The 15,907-nt window shown below is 45.4% G+C and overlaps 1 protein-coding gene across 1 annotated transcript; it reads left to right on the forward strand.

The window, feature by feature from the left end:
- The first annotated feature begins 567 nt into the window (after nt 1-567).
- On the forward strand, nt 568-15,279 carry LOC139369764 (synaptoporin-like). The gene is made up of 5 exons (XM_071109027.1): nt 568-666; nt 2,692-2,816; nt 8,515-8,713; nt 12,297-12,488; nt 14,877-15,279. Exons 1-5 carry the CDS (start codon nt 643-645, stop codon nt 15,255-15,257), a joined length of 921 nt encoding a protein of 306 aa, XP_070965128.1. The 5' UTR covers nt 568-642; the 3' UTR covers nt 15,258-15,279.
- The last annotated feature ends 628 nt before the right edge of the window (nt 15,280-15,907 follow it).

Raw genomic sequence — 15,907 nt, forward strand, 5'->3', positions numbered from 1 at the left:
GGGGTTGAATACTTATTGACTCAAGATATTTCAGTTTTTCATTTTAAATTAATGTATATATATTTTTTAAGATAATTCCACTCCGACATTATGGGGTATTGTGTGTAGATCAGTGACACAAAATCTCAATCTAATCCGTTTTAAATCCAGGCTGTAACAAAATTTGGGAAAAGTAAAGGGGTGTGAATACTTTTTGAAGGCACTCTGTCCCTGTCTCTTCTGAACCTATGGGTGGAAATCTCCTAGGTGAATCCTCATACTTTTACAGATCTGTCTATCTGTTATCTACCAGTGTCTGGTAGGTAGGTCTGTCCTCGAAGAGAGGAGCAGAAACACCAAGTTACACTACAGACACTCTCTACACTACATCCTCACTCCCCCCACAACACCTACCCCAACCCCAGATAGCTCGCTTTGCTTTCTCCTCTCCTCACTTCAGATATCTGGTCTCTGCTCTCCCCACCCTCCGGGCAACCTCTGCACTCTGCTATCTCTCTCTGCTATCTCTCTCTCTCTCTCTCTTTCTCTCTCTCTCTCTGCTTTCTGTCTTTGTGCCATCTACATCAGTGACAGTACACCAGTATGAGGAGAAAGCTGCTAACACCATCTTGTGGAGTAGAACTTGTTCACTTTGCTTTTTAAATGTGTATGGTCATATTTGCTCCGGTAAGTTGTTGTTTCTTTCATATTTGGACTGTGGCTAATTGATTTTCATTAGTAAGTACATTCCTGGTTAAACAATATAATAGAGCATTACAATTATCCAGTTATGAAGTATGGATGTGCTCTATGGTAGGCTAGTGATAAATCTGTTTTTTAAATCATTTTCTTCATATCCATTTTAGTTTGTAAGGAATAACATTTATGTTTTGTGGGAATGTTATCAAATGTTGTTTCCAGTGGAGTCTTTTGGTGTGTGTGTGTGTGTGTGTGTGTGTGTGTGTGTGTGTGTGTGTGTGTGTGTGTGTGTGTGTGTGTGTGTGTGTGTGTGTGTGTGTGTGTGTGTGTGTGTGTGTGTGTGTGTGTGTGTGTGTGTGTGTGTGTGTGTGTGTGTGTGGGTGGGTGGGTGTGGTGTGGCATGTACAGTATTCCAACAGGTTGAGTCACTCTGCCCACCCTCTAACCCACAGTAGGCGATCCTCTGTTTGCAGTCAGCCCATTTCTAAATTATTCAGTTGTTTTTATAATGCTGTTTTCAAGAAAATCAATCCCAAACCTTGATCATCAGTCTGCTTAATAGATATGGTGCCAAGATTAGGGGCTCGATTAAATACGCAGTGCTGAAGTTCAGTGTTATAGCACAATTAAAATTGAAAGGTAATTTTCGACTTAGCCAACATATCCAGTGTTTTCCGTAAATGCAGTTTCTGGTAACATTGCCTTTAAATGTCTATCACTCTACAATGCATATCTTCAGTGCTACGGATTAAATTGACGCTAGCTTTCATCTATCACCTCTCTCTCTAATGTCATTAATGATCAGAATAATTTAGAAAGCATCCTTATCCATTTGAATATTAATGAGTGAATGACCAAGGGGTTTGCAGACAACAGACAGATCAATCCTTCCATAGATCCATCCAATCACTGACTTTTAATTATAGCCACACATACTTAATTAGATGGGGTCTCCTGGCTGTATGTTATCCCTTTAAGGAACTCTCTCTGTCTATGTCTATGTCTCTGTCTCTGTCCCGCTCGCTCTCTCTCTCTGTCTCTGTTTCTGTCTTGCTCTCTCTCTCTCTGTCTCTGTCTCTATCCCTGTCACTGTCAATCTCTCTATTTCTAAAATATAAACAAACCCACACAAAGAAACACAACAAACAAACATAACATTTCATCAGAGAGATGAGTTGTGTCGTCTTTCTAAATTATGATAAAGGCTAAAGATTATGGATAATTACTTGCTGTGTGTGTCCATGCACGGGCGTGGGAGTGCTAGGTCTTGATTAGAATTGACCAATGCTTCAGTCCTTTCACAGGAATCAAAGGTAGATAACTGAAAGAGATTAGTGCCAGTAGCCTACAGTATCTGACTGCCTGCCATGCCCTTGGACGGTTCCTGATGAAATATGTATAACATGCTGACATCAGTCTCCCGGCCACTGACAGAAATTATAGACACATGATCCCTTTGAAAGATGTGCATGCCTCATAGACGTCCAATAGATGTATACGGAGATACAACATGCATTCACCTGTTTGCATTCAGCTCTGACAAACGCAGAGTGACTGTTGCTTCATAAACCTAAGTGATACTGGAAAGAGCAGGTTTTATTTTCTTTAGGGATCGATCAAGTTGGCAAAAGCTAAAGACAACCAACTGTATAACACCATATACTGTATCCATACCATATACCATGTTACACATGAAAAATTCCCTAATTACTTTCACAGAGTCATCCTTTGTCAGGATGTTGATGGTCCTCTGTGGCCCATTAATTCCAGCTGCTAGTCTAGCAGCTCTGTAGAGGGCCAGACAGGAGAGGTGTGACTAGGAGCAACTATGGGTGCATTCCAAATGGTACCCTATTCCCTATGTAGTGCACTACTTTTTTTTTACCAGGCCCAGGGCTCTGGTCAAAAGCTGTTTACTATGTAGGGAACAGGGTGCCATTTTGGGACAAAACCTATGTCTAGAATGCTCAATGGGTAGGAGTCTAATGAAGTATTTCATTTTTGTTTTCCCAGATTTTTGCCGTCTGTGGATTTGCAACATGTGGAGGGTACTCTGGTCACCTGCGGGTTAGAGTGGAATGTCTAGACAAGAGCCAGAGCAACCTCAGCATCACCGTAAACTTTGCCTATCCCTTCAGGTAACACATGCTGACATTTTCCATAGTCTGACTACTATACTTTTACCCATTTTATTGTGGTTCATGGTCAACTTTCTCCAAAACAGGAATTCAGCAGAATTTACATTGAAGTACACTACAGTCATGTGCAACCTGGAGCAGAAGGCTCATGCCATTATCACATGTACTTTCAGACTCATGGGTATGTCACATTGAGAGGCAAGTCACATTTACCTAGATTAACACGGTGACCACACTGCTCGTGTCACGTGCGCGAGCATTGCAAAATAAGATACGTTATTCAATCAGTGCACCCATACTGCTCGAGCTCGTCAACGAGCATCTGCGTACTCAGAACTTGGTTCTATTTGCGACGCTTGGGTCCTGCTGGTATAAAGGATTTTGGAGACAGGCGCAGGAATAGACAATAGGGGTTTTTAGTACACCCAAAACAAACACGTATACAAAAACACTGGGCTGTACCCAAACAAAAGCGCGAGGGTAAACCTCATTGAATGACACGGGACGATACCCGTAATACACTATATACACTGCTAAAAAAAATAAAGGGAACACTTAAACAACACAATGTAACTCCAAGTCAATCACACTTCTGTGAAATCAAACTGTCCCCTTAGGAAGCAACACTGATTGACAATAAATTTCACATGCTGTTGTGCAAATGGAATAGACAACAGGTGGAAATTATAGGCAATTAGCAAGACACCCCCAACGAAGGAGTGGTTCTGCAGGTGGGGACCACAGACCACTTCTCAGTTCCTATGCTTCCTGGCTGATGTTTTGGTCACTTTTAAATGCTGGCCGTGCTTTCACTCTAGTGGTAGCATGAGACGGAGTCTACAACCCACACAAGTGGCTCAGGTAGTGCAGCTCATCCAGGATGGCACAGCAATGTGAGCTGTGGCAAGAAGGTTTGCTGTGTCTGTCAGTGTAGTGTCCAGAGCATGGAGGCGCTACCAGGAGACAGGCCAGTACATCAGGAGACGTTCAGGAGGCCGTAGGAGGGCAACAACCCAGCAGCAGGACCGCTACCTCCGCCTTTGTGCAAGGAGGAGCAGGAGGAGCACTGCCAGAGCCCTGCAAAATGACCTCCAGCAGGCCACAAATGTGCATGTGTCTGCTCAAACGGTCAGAAACAGACTCCATGAGGGTGGTATGAGGGCCCGACGTCCACAGGTGGGGGTTGTGCTTACAGCCCAATACCGTGCAGGACGTTTTTCATTTGCCAGAGAACACCAAGATTGGCAAATTCGCCACTGGCGCCCTGTGTTCTTCACAGATGAAAGCAGGTTCACACTGAGCACATCTGACAGACTTGACAGTCTGGAGACGCCGTGGAGAACGTTCTGCTGCCTGCAACATCCTCCAGCATGACCGGTTTGGCGGTGGGTCAGTCATGGTTTGGGGTGGCATTTCTGTGGGGGGCCGCACAGCCCTCCATGTGCTCGCCAGAGGTAGCCTGACTGCCATTAGGTACCGATATGAGATCCTCAGACCCCTTGTGAGACCATATGCTGGTGCGGTTGGCCCTGGGTTCCTCCTAATGCAAGACAATGCTAGACCTCATGTGGCTGGAGTGTGTCAGCAGTTCCTGCAAGAGGAAGGCATTGATGCTATGGACTGGCCCGCCCGTTCCCCAGACCTGAATCCAATTGAGCACATCTGGGACATCATATCTCACTCCATCCACCAACGCCACGTTGCACCACAGACTGTCCAGGAGTTGGATCATGCCCAGGCGTTGTAGGGAGGTCATACAGGCACAGGGAGGCCACACACTACTGAGCCTCATTTTGACTTGTTTTAAGGACATTACATCAAAGTTGGATCAGCCTGTAGTGTGGTTTTCCACTTTAATTTGTGACTACAAATCCAGACCTCCATGGGTTGATAAATTTGATTTCCATTGATAATTTTTGTGTGATTTTGTTGTCAGCACATTCAACTATGTAAAGAAAAAAGTATTTAATAAGAATATTTCATTCATTCAGATCTAGGATGTGTTATTTTAGTGTTCCCTTTATTTTTTTGAACAGTGTATATATATATATAGCACTCAGCATAACAGCTGCCCCAACGCATAGGTACTCGCACCAACGCATAGGTACTTGCACCAACGCATAGGTACTCACACCAACGCATAGGTACTCACATCACCAACAGACATGGGAACAATAACCGACAAAGACAGAGGGAACAAAGGACACATATATAATATACTAATCAGGGGAAATGGGAACCAGGTGTGTGTAATCAGAAACTGTCCGGGGTTGATGATAATGAATCCTGTTCAGTGAAGCCTAGAAAGCAGGTGACGTAGACCTCCGAAACTGGTGAACAGAATGAGCATCATAACCGGGGATCCGTGACAGCTTGACATGCTGCAAGTCCCGCCTCTCCCATCTCCTCATTGGTTTTTAGGAGCATATACCTACGTGGGTGTTTGAAAGATGAACTGAGGTCAACACACCAGTCCAGTTGGTAGCGGTAATCCACCTTAAAATTGGTTGCCAACCACCATGTCAAGTCCAAAGAAGAAGAAGATGTCTGAAGGAGGAGAGATTACTAGAAGCAAACTTTTACCCTTTTATGTGTGGATTAATTGTTCCGGGATATACTGTAGGCCTACTGTAGCCTACCCATACTGTGCATTTCAGGAAAAATAACGACCCAATGTTTATATCCCAAAGCAAATTAGCGAGCAACAGCAAGCTATCTAGCTAAATTGCCATTAATGTTTAATGTGTTTTGATCTGTCCCCAAATGAATATAGTTGGTTCAGAGTTTGCTTTGATATTTCAAAGCAAGAGCGCTTCCGGTCTAGGTATCATTGAATCTACGGTGCATGTGGAGATATAGCTTTGACAGTGTTGTCTGCCTGTGCATGTGTTTTGAAAAATAGTGTGGTGGCTGAGTTTTATTTTCCATCTATAAAAGATGGAAGAAAGAGAACAGCATTGAGTTGATGAAATATGGAGCTGTCAGACAGACTGTGGTGTCAGAGTCTTTGTCTGATCCCCAGAAATGATTCATGTTTCCACATTCAGTATCTCATGTGTATCTATCTACAGTACCTGCTCCCTTGAAAACCCTTAACCTTTTCAACTCCTGGGGCCTCATTTATCAACCGTGCATACATTTCTTAATAAATGATGGCGTATGTGGAGATTCTAGGATTTCTGTAACAAATTATTGGGATTTATCAAACTGTCGCTCGCAACATTATATGCATGTTTTCATTGATAAATCAGAGCCATAGTATATTTGTGTGCTTATGAACAAGCGCTAAAACCCCACCTTTTATGGTAACAAAACTTCCTCATTTGCTGTATGATTTGGTTGATGTTAGAATTGGGCCATGTCAGATTTAGGTCTATATAATAAAAGTGTACATAGGCTATACATGCTGTTATGCAACCTCCTTACCAATGGCAAATGCATCGATTTTATCATTAGGCATACTCTTTAATGTTCATATTATCCAACTATTATCATAATTCCCGTGTGTCAAACACCTCCATTTGACCCAAAATAGCAATATAAGCATGTAATACAATTCTTCAACCATTTGAAGTTGTGCGTACGCATGGTACAGTACATGGAGATATGCACACTTCCTCGTCAAAACTGGCACATGCAAGGTTTAGTCTTTTTTGTGTGTGCAAGCACCTTTGATAAATTAGTCCCTTAGAGATCGGTGGAGAGATTTGTAATTGAGAGTCCTGAGCATCATGCAGTGTTTCTGAAGAGTACATACAGCTGAAGTCGGAAGTTTACATACACCTTAGCCAAATACATTTAAACTCTTTTTTTTTTTTTTACAATTCCTGACATTTAATCCTAGTAGGTATTCCCTGTCTTAGGTCAGTTAGGATAACCACTTAATTTGAATAATGTGAAATGTCAGAATAATAGTGTAGAGAATTATTTCTTTCAGCTTTTATTTCTTTCATCACATTCCCAGTGGGTCAGAAGTTTACATACACTCAATTAGTATCTGGTAGCATTGCCTTTAAATTGTTTAACTTGGGTCAAATGTTTCAGGTACCCTTCCACAAGCTTCCCAAAATAAGTTGGGTGAATTTTGGCCCATTCCTTCTGACAGAGCTGGTGTATCTGAGTCATGTTTGTAGTCCTCCTTGCCCGCACACACTTTTTCAGTTCTGCCCACATATTTTCTATAGGATTGAGGTCAGGGCTTTGTGAAGGCCATTCCAATACCTTGACTTTGTTGTCCTTAAGCCATTTTGCCACAACTTTGGAAGTATGCTTGGGGTCATTGTCCATTTGAAAGACCCATTTGCGACCAAGCTTTAACTTCCTGACTGATGTCTAGAGATGTCGCTTCAATATATCCACATAATAGATAGATGCCATCTGTTTTGTGAAGTGCACCAGTCCCTCGTGCAGCAAAGAACCCCCACACCATGATGCTGCCACCCCCGTGCTTTTCATTTGAGATGGTGTTCTTCAGCTTGCAAGCCTCCCACTTTTTCCTAAAAAACATAATGATGGTCACTATGGCCAAACAGTTCTGTTTTTGTTTCAGTAGACCAGAGGACATTTCTCCAAAAAGTACGATCTTTGTCCACATGTGCAGTTGCAAACCGTAGTCTGGCTTTTTTATGGCGGTTTTGGAGCAGTGGCTTCTTCCTTGCTGAGCGGCCTTTCAGGTTATGTCGATATAGGACTCGTTTTACTGTGGCTATAGATACTTCTGTATCTGTTTCCTCCAGCATCTTCACGAGTTCCTTTGCTGTTGTTCTGGGATTGATTTGCACTTTTCGCACCAAAGTGCGTTCATCTCTAGGGGACAAAACGCGTATCCTTCCTGAGCGGTATGACGGCTGCGTGGTCCCATGGTGTTCATACTTGTGTACTATTGTTTGTACAGATGAACGTGGTACCTTGAGGTGTTTGGAAATTCCTCCCAAGGATGAACCAGACTTGCGGAGGTCTACAATTTAAATTCTGAGGTCTTGGCTGATTTCTTTTGATTTTCCCATGATGTCAAGGAAAGAGGCGCTGAGTTTGAAGGTAGACTTTGAAATACATCCACAGATACACCTCCAATTGACTCAAATGATGTCAATTAGCCTATCAGAAGCTTCTAAAGCCATGACATCATTTTCTGGAATTTTCCAAGCTGTTTAAATGCACAGTCAACTTAGTGTATGTAAACTTCTGACCAACTGGAATTGTGATACAGTGAATTATAAGTGAAATAATCTGTCTGTAAACAATTGTTGGAAAAAGTACTTGTGTCATGCACAAAGTAGATGTACTAACCAACTTGTCCTAACCGACTCTGTTAACAAGAAATGTGTGGGGTGGTTGAAAAATGAGTTTCAATGACTCCAACCTAAGTGTATGTAACCTTCCAACTTCAACTGTATACCCCAATCTCTTTAGATGAGTATTCTTTCTCCCCCTCTTCCCCTTTCTCTTCTCCCTCCCTCCCCCCTCCCAAAGCCTGTCAGATCAGGTCAGATGCCATTGCTAATGGAAGGATTTCCCCCCCAATGTAGTAAAATCAATGTAGTAACATCTTTGTTGTTGTAATATCACAAACGGATGTGGCAGTTTCACTGCTATGGATTCATGCTTGAAAGGTTTAAATTGCCTACACTGTGATCAGAGCCTTGCGTTACTCAATAAAGGTCTCTGTGACCATGTCCTTGTTCCTGTCATCTGATAGGTTACAGCAGGTCCATTTCAAGCCCACATTGTGTGAGGGTAACAGACAGGAGACCATCTTCATGGTAGGCGACTACTCCTCCTCAGCTCAGTTCTTCGTGACCGTGGCAGTTGTTGCCTTCCTCTACTCCCTGCTGGCCACCGTGGTGTACATCTACTACCAGAACAAGTACCGCGAGGGTAACAGAGGACCACTGGTGGTGAGTTGATTTACTTACCAAGAGCTGCCTTTGATTCATTCATGCCATGGGATTTGTATAATTTGCATGTGTATTAATTGAGATACAATAAATTGAATAATTTACAGGACTGTAGTTTAGCATATAAAGAAATGTGATTCAAGATTATTACCTATAAAAGGCGTGGTACATTATTGCATTCTTTAAATAGCAGTTACAGGACAGGAGAAAAAGGGCTGTGTGACATAGGTTTAATCACAGACACATAAAAAGTGGAATGTATACGGAGGGTACGGGGCAACAGAAGACGAACAGCAGAGGGGCTAATGATCTTGGAGATGGGGAAAGGGCCGATAAAGCGGGGGGAAAGTTTGAGGGACTCCACGAGTGGACAGCCATACCCTCTGCCCGAGACTATACCGGGGAGCCGGGGTCCGGTATAGCCTGTCATCAATACCTGGACATGGTCTTGAGAAGAGTCGACCGGGCTCTCTTCCAGATACAGCAGCAGTGGAGGACAAACATCTGGACCGAGGGTATGCCGACCTCTTCCTCTTGTTCTGGGAAGAGCAGGGGCTGATACCCCAGGGAACACTCGAAAGGCGAGAGCCCAGTGGCAGAGCAGGGGAGGGTGCTGCGTGCGTATTCAACCCACACGAGTTGCTGGCTCCAGGTGGTGGGGTTGGCGGAGACAAAGCAGCGAAGAGTCACCGCCAGGTCTTGATTGGCTCGCTTCGACTGAGCCCGAAGGATAGACTGGCTAACGACCCGAACCGGGACGAGAACTGAGGACCCCGGTCGGAGACCATGTGCACTGGGAGTCCATGGATCCGGAAGACATGCTGCACCATGAGCTGGGCCCTCTCTTTGGCAGAGGGTAGCTTGGGAGAGGAATGAAGTGGGTGGCTTTGGAAAACCGATCCACTACTGTCAGGATGGCGGTGTTGCCATCAAACGGGGGAAGACCCGTGACGAAGTCCAGTGATATGTGAGACCAGGGACTGTGAGGGACATGCAGTGGTTGAAGGAGACCAGCCAGAGCTTGCAGAGGAGTCTTGTTCTGTGCACAGGCCGTGCAGGCAGCGATGAACGCGGAGACATCCAGGACTATAGTAGGCCACCAAAAGCGTTGTCGCACAAAGGCCAGCGTGCGACGGGAGCAGACAGCGTCAGGTACAAACATCCAGTTATCTGTGCCCCCCCGGGATTCGTCTGGGAACGCTGTGCCTCACGGATCTGCTTCCCTATTATTTCCCAGCTAAGTGCCGTCGTCAGACAGGAGGTAGGAAGGATGGTCTTGGGGTCCGAGAGTGTAGCCACAGGGCTATAGCGGTGTGACAGCACATCCGGTTGATATTCTTGGAAAAGCAGGGCCCACCTAGCTTGCCTGGAATTGAGACGCTTGGCGGTGCAGAGATATTCCAGGTTTTTGTGGTCCGTCCACACAATTAATGGATGTTCCACCCCATCCAACCAGCATCTCCACTTCTCCAATGCCATCTTCACCGTGAGAAGCTCATGATTCCACATATTGTAGTTCCTCTCCGTGGAATTGAGGTGATGGGAGAAGAATGCGCTGGGATGAAACTTGAGGTCCAGGGCAGAACGCTGGGGGGACAAGACAGCTCAAACTCCGACATCCGAAGCATGAGACTCCACCACGAACTGATGGGACGGGTCAGGATGAAACAATATGGAGCAGTGGTGAAGTGCTGCTTGAGGTCCCGGAACACCCAGTCAGAAGCTGGGTACCGTATACCCTGACCTTATACCCTGATGAAGGCAGCTTGTCTGTTAAAATGTTGGATATCAGGTTATTAAATTATTGCATCTGAGCTCCTAGAGTGTGAGCTCCTAGAGTGCTCTCCTTTTCTTTTTCAAGTGTTCTACTCTGCTAGCCAGCACCCCACCTAAACAGGTGTGCATTTCTTTCGCCTCCAGATTACCATGTGAACTGAACCTTGGGAGAAGTAAGTGCAGACAGGGGGAAGCCAGGGTCTCCGGACCCGAAGGAGAGTACAGTCGTCCCCAGGGCGGTGTAGTGCCTGGAAGAAGGTCGATCCCGCAGTCATAGGGTCAGTGCGGAGGAAGTGAAGTGACCCGGACCTTACTGAAAACCTCCTGGAAGACCTGGTACTTCGCGAGAATGGCGGAGATGTCTGGGGCAACTTCCAAGCCCACAGGAAGACGTCCTGGGGCAGGCTGTGCTGACTTCAGACAATGGCCGTGGCTCCAGTCCATAATGGCTCCAGCAGTCCAGTCTATGAGGGGATTGTGTCGCTGGAGCCAAGTTAGTCCCAATACCATGGGAACCTGAGGAGACTTAATCAGCATAAATTGAATTGCCTCACTGTGTTTGCCTGACAATGGTAGGTTGATGGGAGTGGTATTATGAGTGACCCGGCATATAGAGTGCCCGTCCAGCACTCTAACGTCCACCGGAATTGAGAAGGGCTGAGTGGGGATGCCCAGCTCGGATGCCAGGGTGGCATCCAAAAAACTCTCATCTGCCCCAGAGTCGATGAGTACACGGAGAGATTTGGACTGGTTCCCCAACAGCAGGATGGCATGTAAAGGGTTGCGAGTTAGGGGAGAGGAAAAGTTATCCTTATGGCCCACCAGAGTACTCGTCCCTTCTTGATGAGCCTGGGTATTTAATGGGCAGGTAGCTACGAAATGTCCCGTAGCTCCGCCATTTAGAGTCAGAGTAAGCACTCAGCCGGAGTAGACGAGTCGGCAGCCCTTCGTGCTTCCCAAGAGAACTCGGATGATGTCGGGTTCACTCAGACACGTAAACTCTGGGGGTCTCCGGGATTCCTCAGAGGCGAGGTGGGAATCGAGGGTGAACGAGCGTGACAGGGCAGACTCCCTCTCCCTCCCACATTCTCAAAGCCGCCATCAATCCGCATGGTCAATGCTATGAGGGAATCAAGGAACATGGGCAGCTCCAGGTCTGTGAGCACATCTTTGATCACCTCCGAATGTTTCCGGGTTCCAGGCACTCTCAGCCGCCAACGTGCAAAAATCCACTGCGTAGTCTGCCGCACTGTGGGAATCTTGACCTAGCTGGAGCAGTGTACGCGCAGCCTCTCTCCCGGACAATGGAGAATCAAACACCTTCCAAACTTCTGCCACGAACTCCTCCAGACAGAGGCAGATGGCGGACTGTTGCTACCACACCGCCATAGCCCAAGCAAGTGCCTTCCCGGACATCAGCATTATGAGGTACACTATCCTCGAGCGGTCCGAGGGGAACGAAGAAAGCTGCAGCTCGAAAATGAGGGAGCACTGGGAGAGAAAAGTCTGGCAGTTTCCATAATCTCCAGCATAGCGCTCCAAAGGAGGTAAGCGGGGTTCTCGGGACACTAATGTAGGCTGGGAGATTACTGGTGTGACCCGATGCCCAGTAGGGAATCCACGGAATTGCTCCAGCAATGTATTGAACGCCAGGGTATGGAGTCCCTCCATACGACATTGCAGTAACCCCTCGTTTCTTCCAATGTCCCCTTAAATCTAATTTATAACTTCACCCTATCCTCTTCCTCAACTCTCACAATCTCATTACATCTGATAATAACCTCCTCCATGTCTCCCTCCTAAACAGGACTTTGTAGTGACTGTGCTCTTCGCCTTCATGTGGTTGGTGAGCTCCTGTGCCTGGGCCAAAGCTCTGTCTGATGTGAAGTCAGCCACAGATCCCACCCAGGTTCTCCTGCTCATCTCCGCCTGCAGACGCCCAGTCAACCGGTGTTCAGCTTCCCACCACCCAGTCTGGTCTGAGCTCAACACGTCTGTGGTGAGTCATTGGATGCATCCCTAATGGCAACCTATTCTCTATATAGTGCACTACTTTAGACCAGAGCTCTATGGGCCCTAGTCATAAGTAGTGCACCTTATATGGTAGGGGTATTCAACTCTTACCCTATGAGGTCCAGAGCCTCCTGGTTTAGCTGTTCTACCTGTTAATAAATTGCACTCACCTGGTGTCCCAGGTCTAAATCAGTCCCTGATTTGAGGGGAACTATGATACAATGCACTGGAACTGGCTTCGAGGTCTAGAGTTGAGTTTGAGGGATATATGGAGTAGGGTCCATTTGGGACACAGCCCTTATACTCTATGTGAAACATGAATGCTGATCAACGTTAGCTCCATTGCCTTTTTTTTAACTAGGTAGGCCAGTTGAGATCAAGTTCTCATTTACAACTGCGACCTGGCCAAGATAAAGCAAAGCAGTGTGACAAAAACAACAACATAGAGTTACACATTGGATTAACAAACGCACAGTCAATAACACAATAGAGAATCTGTATACAGTGTGTGCAAATTAAGTAAGGAGGTAAGGCAATAAATAGGCCATAGTGGCGAAGTAATTACAATTTAGCAATTAACACTGGAGTGATAGATGTGTAGATAAGGATGTGCATTTATAAATACTGATATAAATACTGGTGTGCAAAAGAGCAGAAAAAAACAAAAAACAAATATGGGGATGAGGTAGGTAGTTGGTTGGATGGGCTATTTACATATGGGCTGTGTACAGCTGCAGCGATCGGTAAGCCGATGCTTGTAGTTAGTTAGGGAGATATAAGTCTCCAACTTCAGCGATTTTTTTCAATTCGTTCCACTCATTGGCAGCAGAGAACTGGAAGGAAAGGCGGCCGAAGTAGGTGTTGGCTTTGGGGATGAGCAGTGAAATATACTTGCTGCAGCGCATGCTACGGGTGGGTGTTGCTATGGTGACCAGTGAGCTGAGATAAGGTGGAGCTTTACCTAGCAAAGACTTATAGATGACCTGGAGCCAGTGGGTTTAGCAACAAATACGTAGCGAGGACCAGCCAACGAGAGCATACAGGTCGCAATGGTGGGTAGTATATGGGGCTTTGGTGACAAAACGGATGGCACAGTGATAGACTGCATCCAATTTGCTGAGTAGAGTGTTGGAGGCTATTTTGTAAATGCCATCGCCGAAGTCAAGGATTGGCAGGATAGTCAGTTTTGCGAGGGTATGTTTGACAGCATGAGTGACGGAGGCCTTGTTGTGATATAGGAAGCAAATTCTAGATTTAACTTTGGATTGGAGATGCTTAATGTGAGTCTGGAAGGATAGTTTACAGTCTAGTCAGACACCTAGGTATTTATAGTTGTACACATAATCTAAGTCAGAACCGTCCAGAGTAGTGATGCTAGGTGGGCAGGCAGGTGCGGGCAGCGATCGGTTGAAGAGCATGCATTTAGTTTGACTAGCGTTTAAGAGCAGTTGGAGGCCACGGAAGGAGTGTTGTATGGCATTGAAGCTCGTTTGGAGGTTTGTTAACACAGTCTCCAAAGAAGGGCCAGATGTATACAGAATGGTGTTGTCTGCGTAAAGGTGGATCAAAGAATCAACGCAGCAAGGGCAACATCATTGATACAGTATATACAGAGAAAAGAGTCGTCCTGAGAATTGAAACCTGTGGCACCCCATACGGACTGCCAGAGGTCCGGACAACAGGTCCTTCGATTTGACACACTGAATGCTATCTGAGAAGTAGTTAGTGAACAAGGTGAGGCAGTCATTAGAGAAGGCTGTTGAGTCTGCCGATAAGAATGTGGTGATTGACAGAGTCGAAAGCCTTGGCCAGGTCGATGAAGACGGCTGCACAGTACTGTTTTTTATCGATGGTAGTTATGATATCGTTAAGGACCTTGAGCGTGGCTGAGGTGCACCCATGACCAGCTCAGAAACCGAATTGCATAGCAGAGAAGGTACGGTGGGATTCGAGATGGTCGATGATCTGTGTGTTCACTTGGCTTTCGAAGTCTTTAGAAAGGCAGGACAGGATAGATATAGGTCTGTAACAGTTTGGGTCTAGAGTGTCTCCCCCTTTGAAAAGGGGGATACCGCAGCCGCTTTCCAATCTTTACGAATCTCAGACGATACGAAAGAGGTGGATCATTTTAGGAAGAGATGGTCCAGATTGTCTAGCCCAGCAGATTTGTAGGGATCCAGATTCTGCAGCTCTTTCAGGACTTCAGGTCTTCAGTTCCGACAGGTGGTGTTTAACGGTTGTTGATTACGTTTTACATCATGTGTACACACCAACCAAAATTCTTAGCAACCATTTGTTACATTTTCTGATTCTAAATCTGTCATTTTTATGTTTAGACCCAAACTAAACACCCTCTATCTATACCTCTATGCAGGCCTTTGGTTTTGTAAACTTTATCCTCTGGGCCGGCAACATCTGGTTTGTATTCAAAGAGACTGGCTGGTACAAGACTGGCCAGCGGTATCCGATGAGAAGCGCCTCTGAGAGACGGGCCAATGGGATGAGCCAACGACTCTGCAGCCAGAACAGTTTCGACCAATCAGGGGACAGCTTCTATCAACATCCATACAGGCAGGCTAGTTTTGACCTATCACGGGAGAGCTTTGGCCAACAGCACTACAGCCAAGGCAGCTTCAACCAATCAATGGGCAGCTTACGCTTGCCGCAGACTAGTCTAGGACAGCCAATCATCATCAGTCAGGGGGATGTCACCCCTAAAGGGCCTAATCCTATCATATTTGTCAATGATATTTAGATCACATTTCGTATACATTTTGCCCTCATCTACTTACCCTCACAAACTTGACTAGATCTGAAAATACTATTGTATATTGATACCTGACCATAATGACCACAATGGTGACCACAATGGTAAGTCATGTAGATTTTCCGATGTGAAGTTTGCGAGGGCCAGGAGGTTGTAATTATCTAAGGGGGTGGAATATAAGAGGGAATAAGATGGTATAGTAAAAGGAGGTAAGGGATATTTAGCGAGTGAGTTATTGAGAGGAGATCGGAGTGAATTGGAGAATATATCAGAAATCGAAATGGAGTGAGAGAAGATTGTCTGTGTGAGTAGTGACTTTGCATTATATGTGGTGGCTGTCTTATGGAAGTGGTTTTCTTGGTGTGTTTAGTCTAGAACTTGGTGTGTTTTGTTTAGAACTTGGTGCACCGGTGCACAGGTGTTACCTGTGTTTCACTTGAGGTTCAATGATTCATGTTTTTACTTACAAATTGTTTTATGCTTCAGTAGGTTTGTGCTATTGAATTTAAAATTGTGGTGGGTACATTTGTTTGTGAACTGTATATTATATATACTCTAATTATACAATCTGATTCTTCAATTGATGCAGTGTGCTTGATTGGTGGTGGGTGGCTGTGCTGTGTGTTGATAGTGTTATG

Source organism: Oncorhynchus clarkii, chromosome 17, assembly GCF_045791955.1.
Source record: "Oncorhynchus clarkii lewisi isolate Uvic-CL-2024 chromosome 17, UVic_Ocla_1.0, whole genome shotgun sequence".
Taxonomy (NCBI): domain Eukaryota; kingdom Metazoa; phylum Chordata; class Actinopteri; order Salmoniformes; family Salmonidae; genus Oncorhynchus; species Oncorhynchus clarkii.

What these genes read in the sequence shown, in the direction of transcription:
- LOC139369764 (XM_071109027.1), top strand. Translation starts at nt 643, where the DNA reads ATGTGTATGGTCATATTTGCTCCG. An exon ending in GTATGGTCATATTTGCTCCG is followed by an intron (nt 667 to 2,691) that starts GTAAGTTGTTGT and finishes TTGTTTTCCCAG; the next exon opens with ATTTTTGCCGTCTGTGGATT. An exon ending in GTAACAGAGGACCACTGGTG is followed by an intron (nt 8,714 to 12,296) that starts GTGAGTTGATTT and finishes CCTCCTAAACAG; the next exon opens with GACTTTGTAGTGACTGTGCT.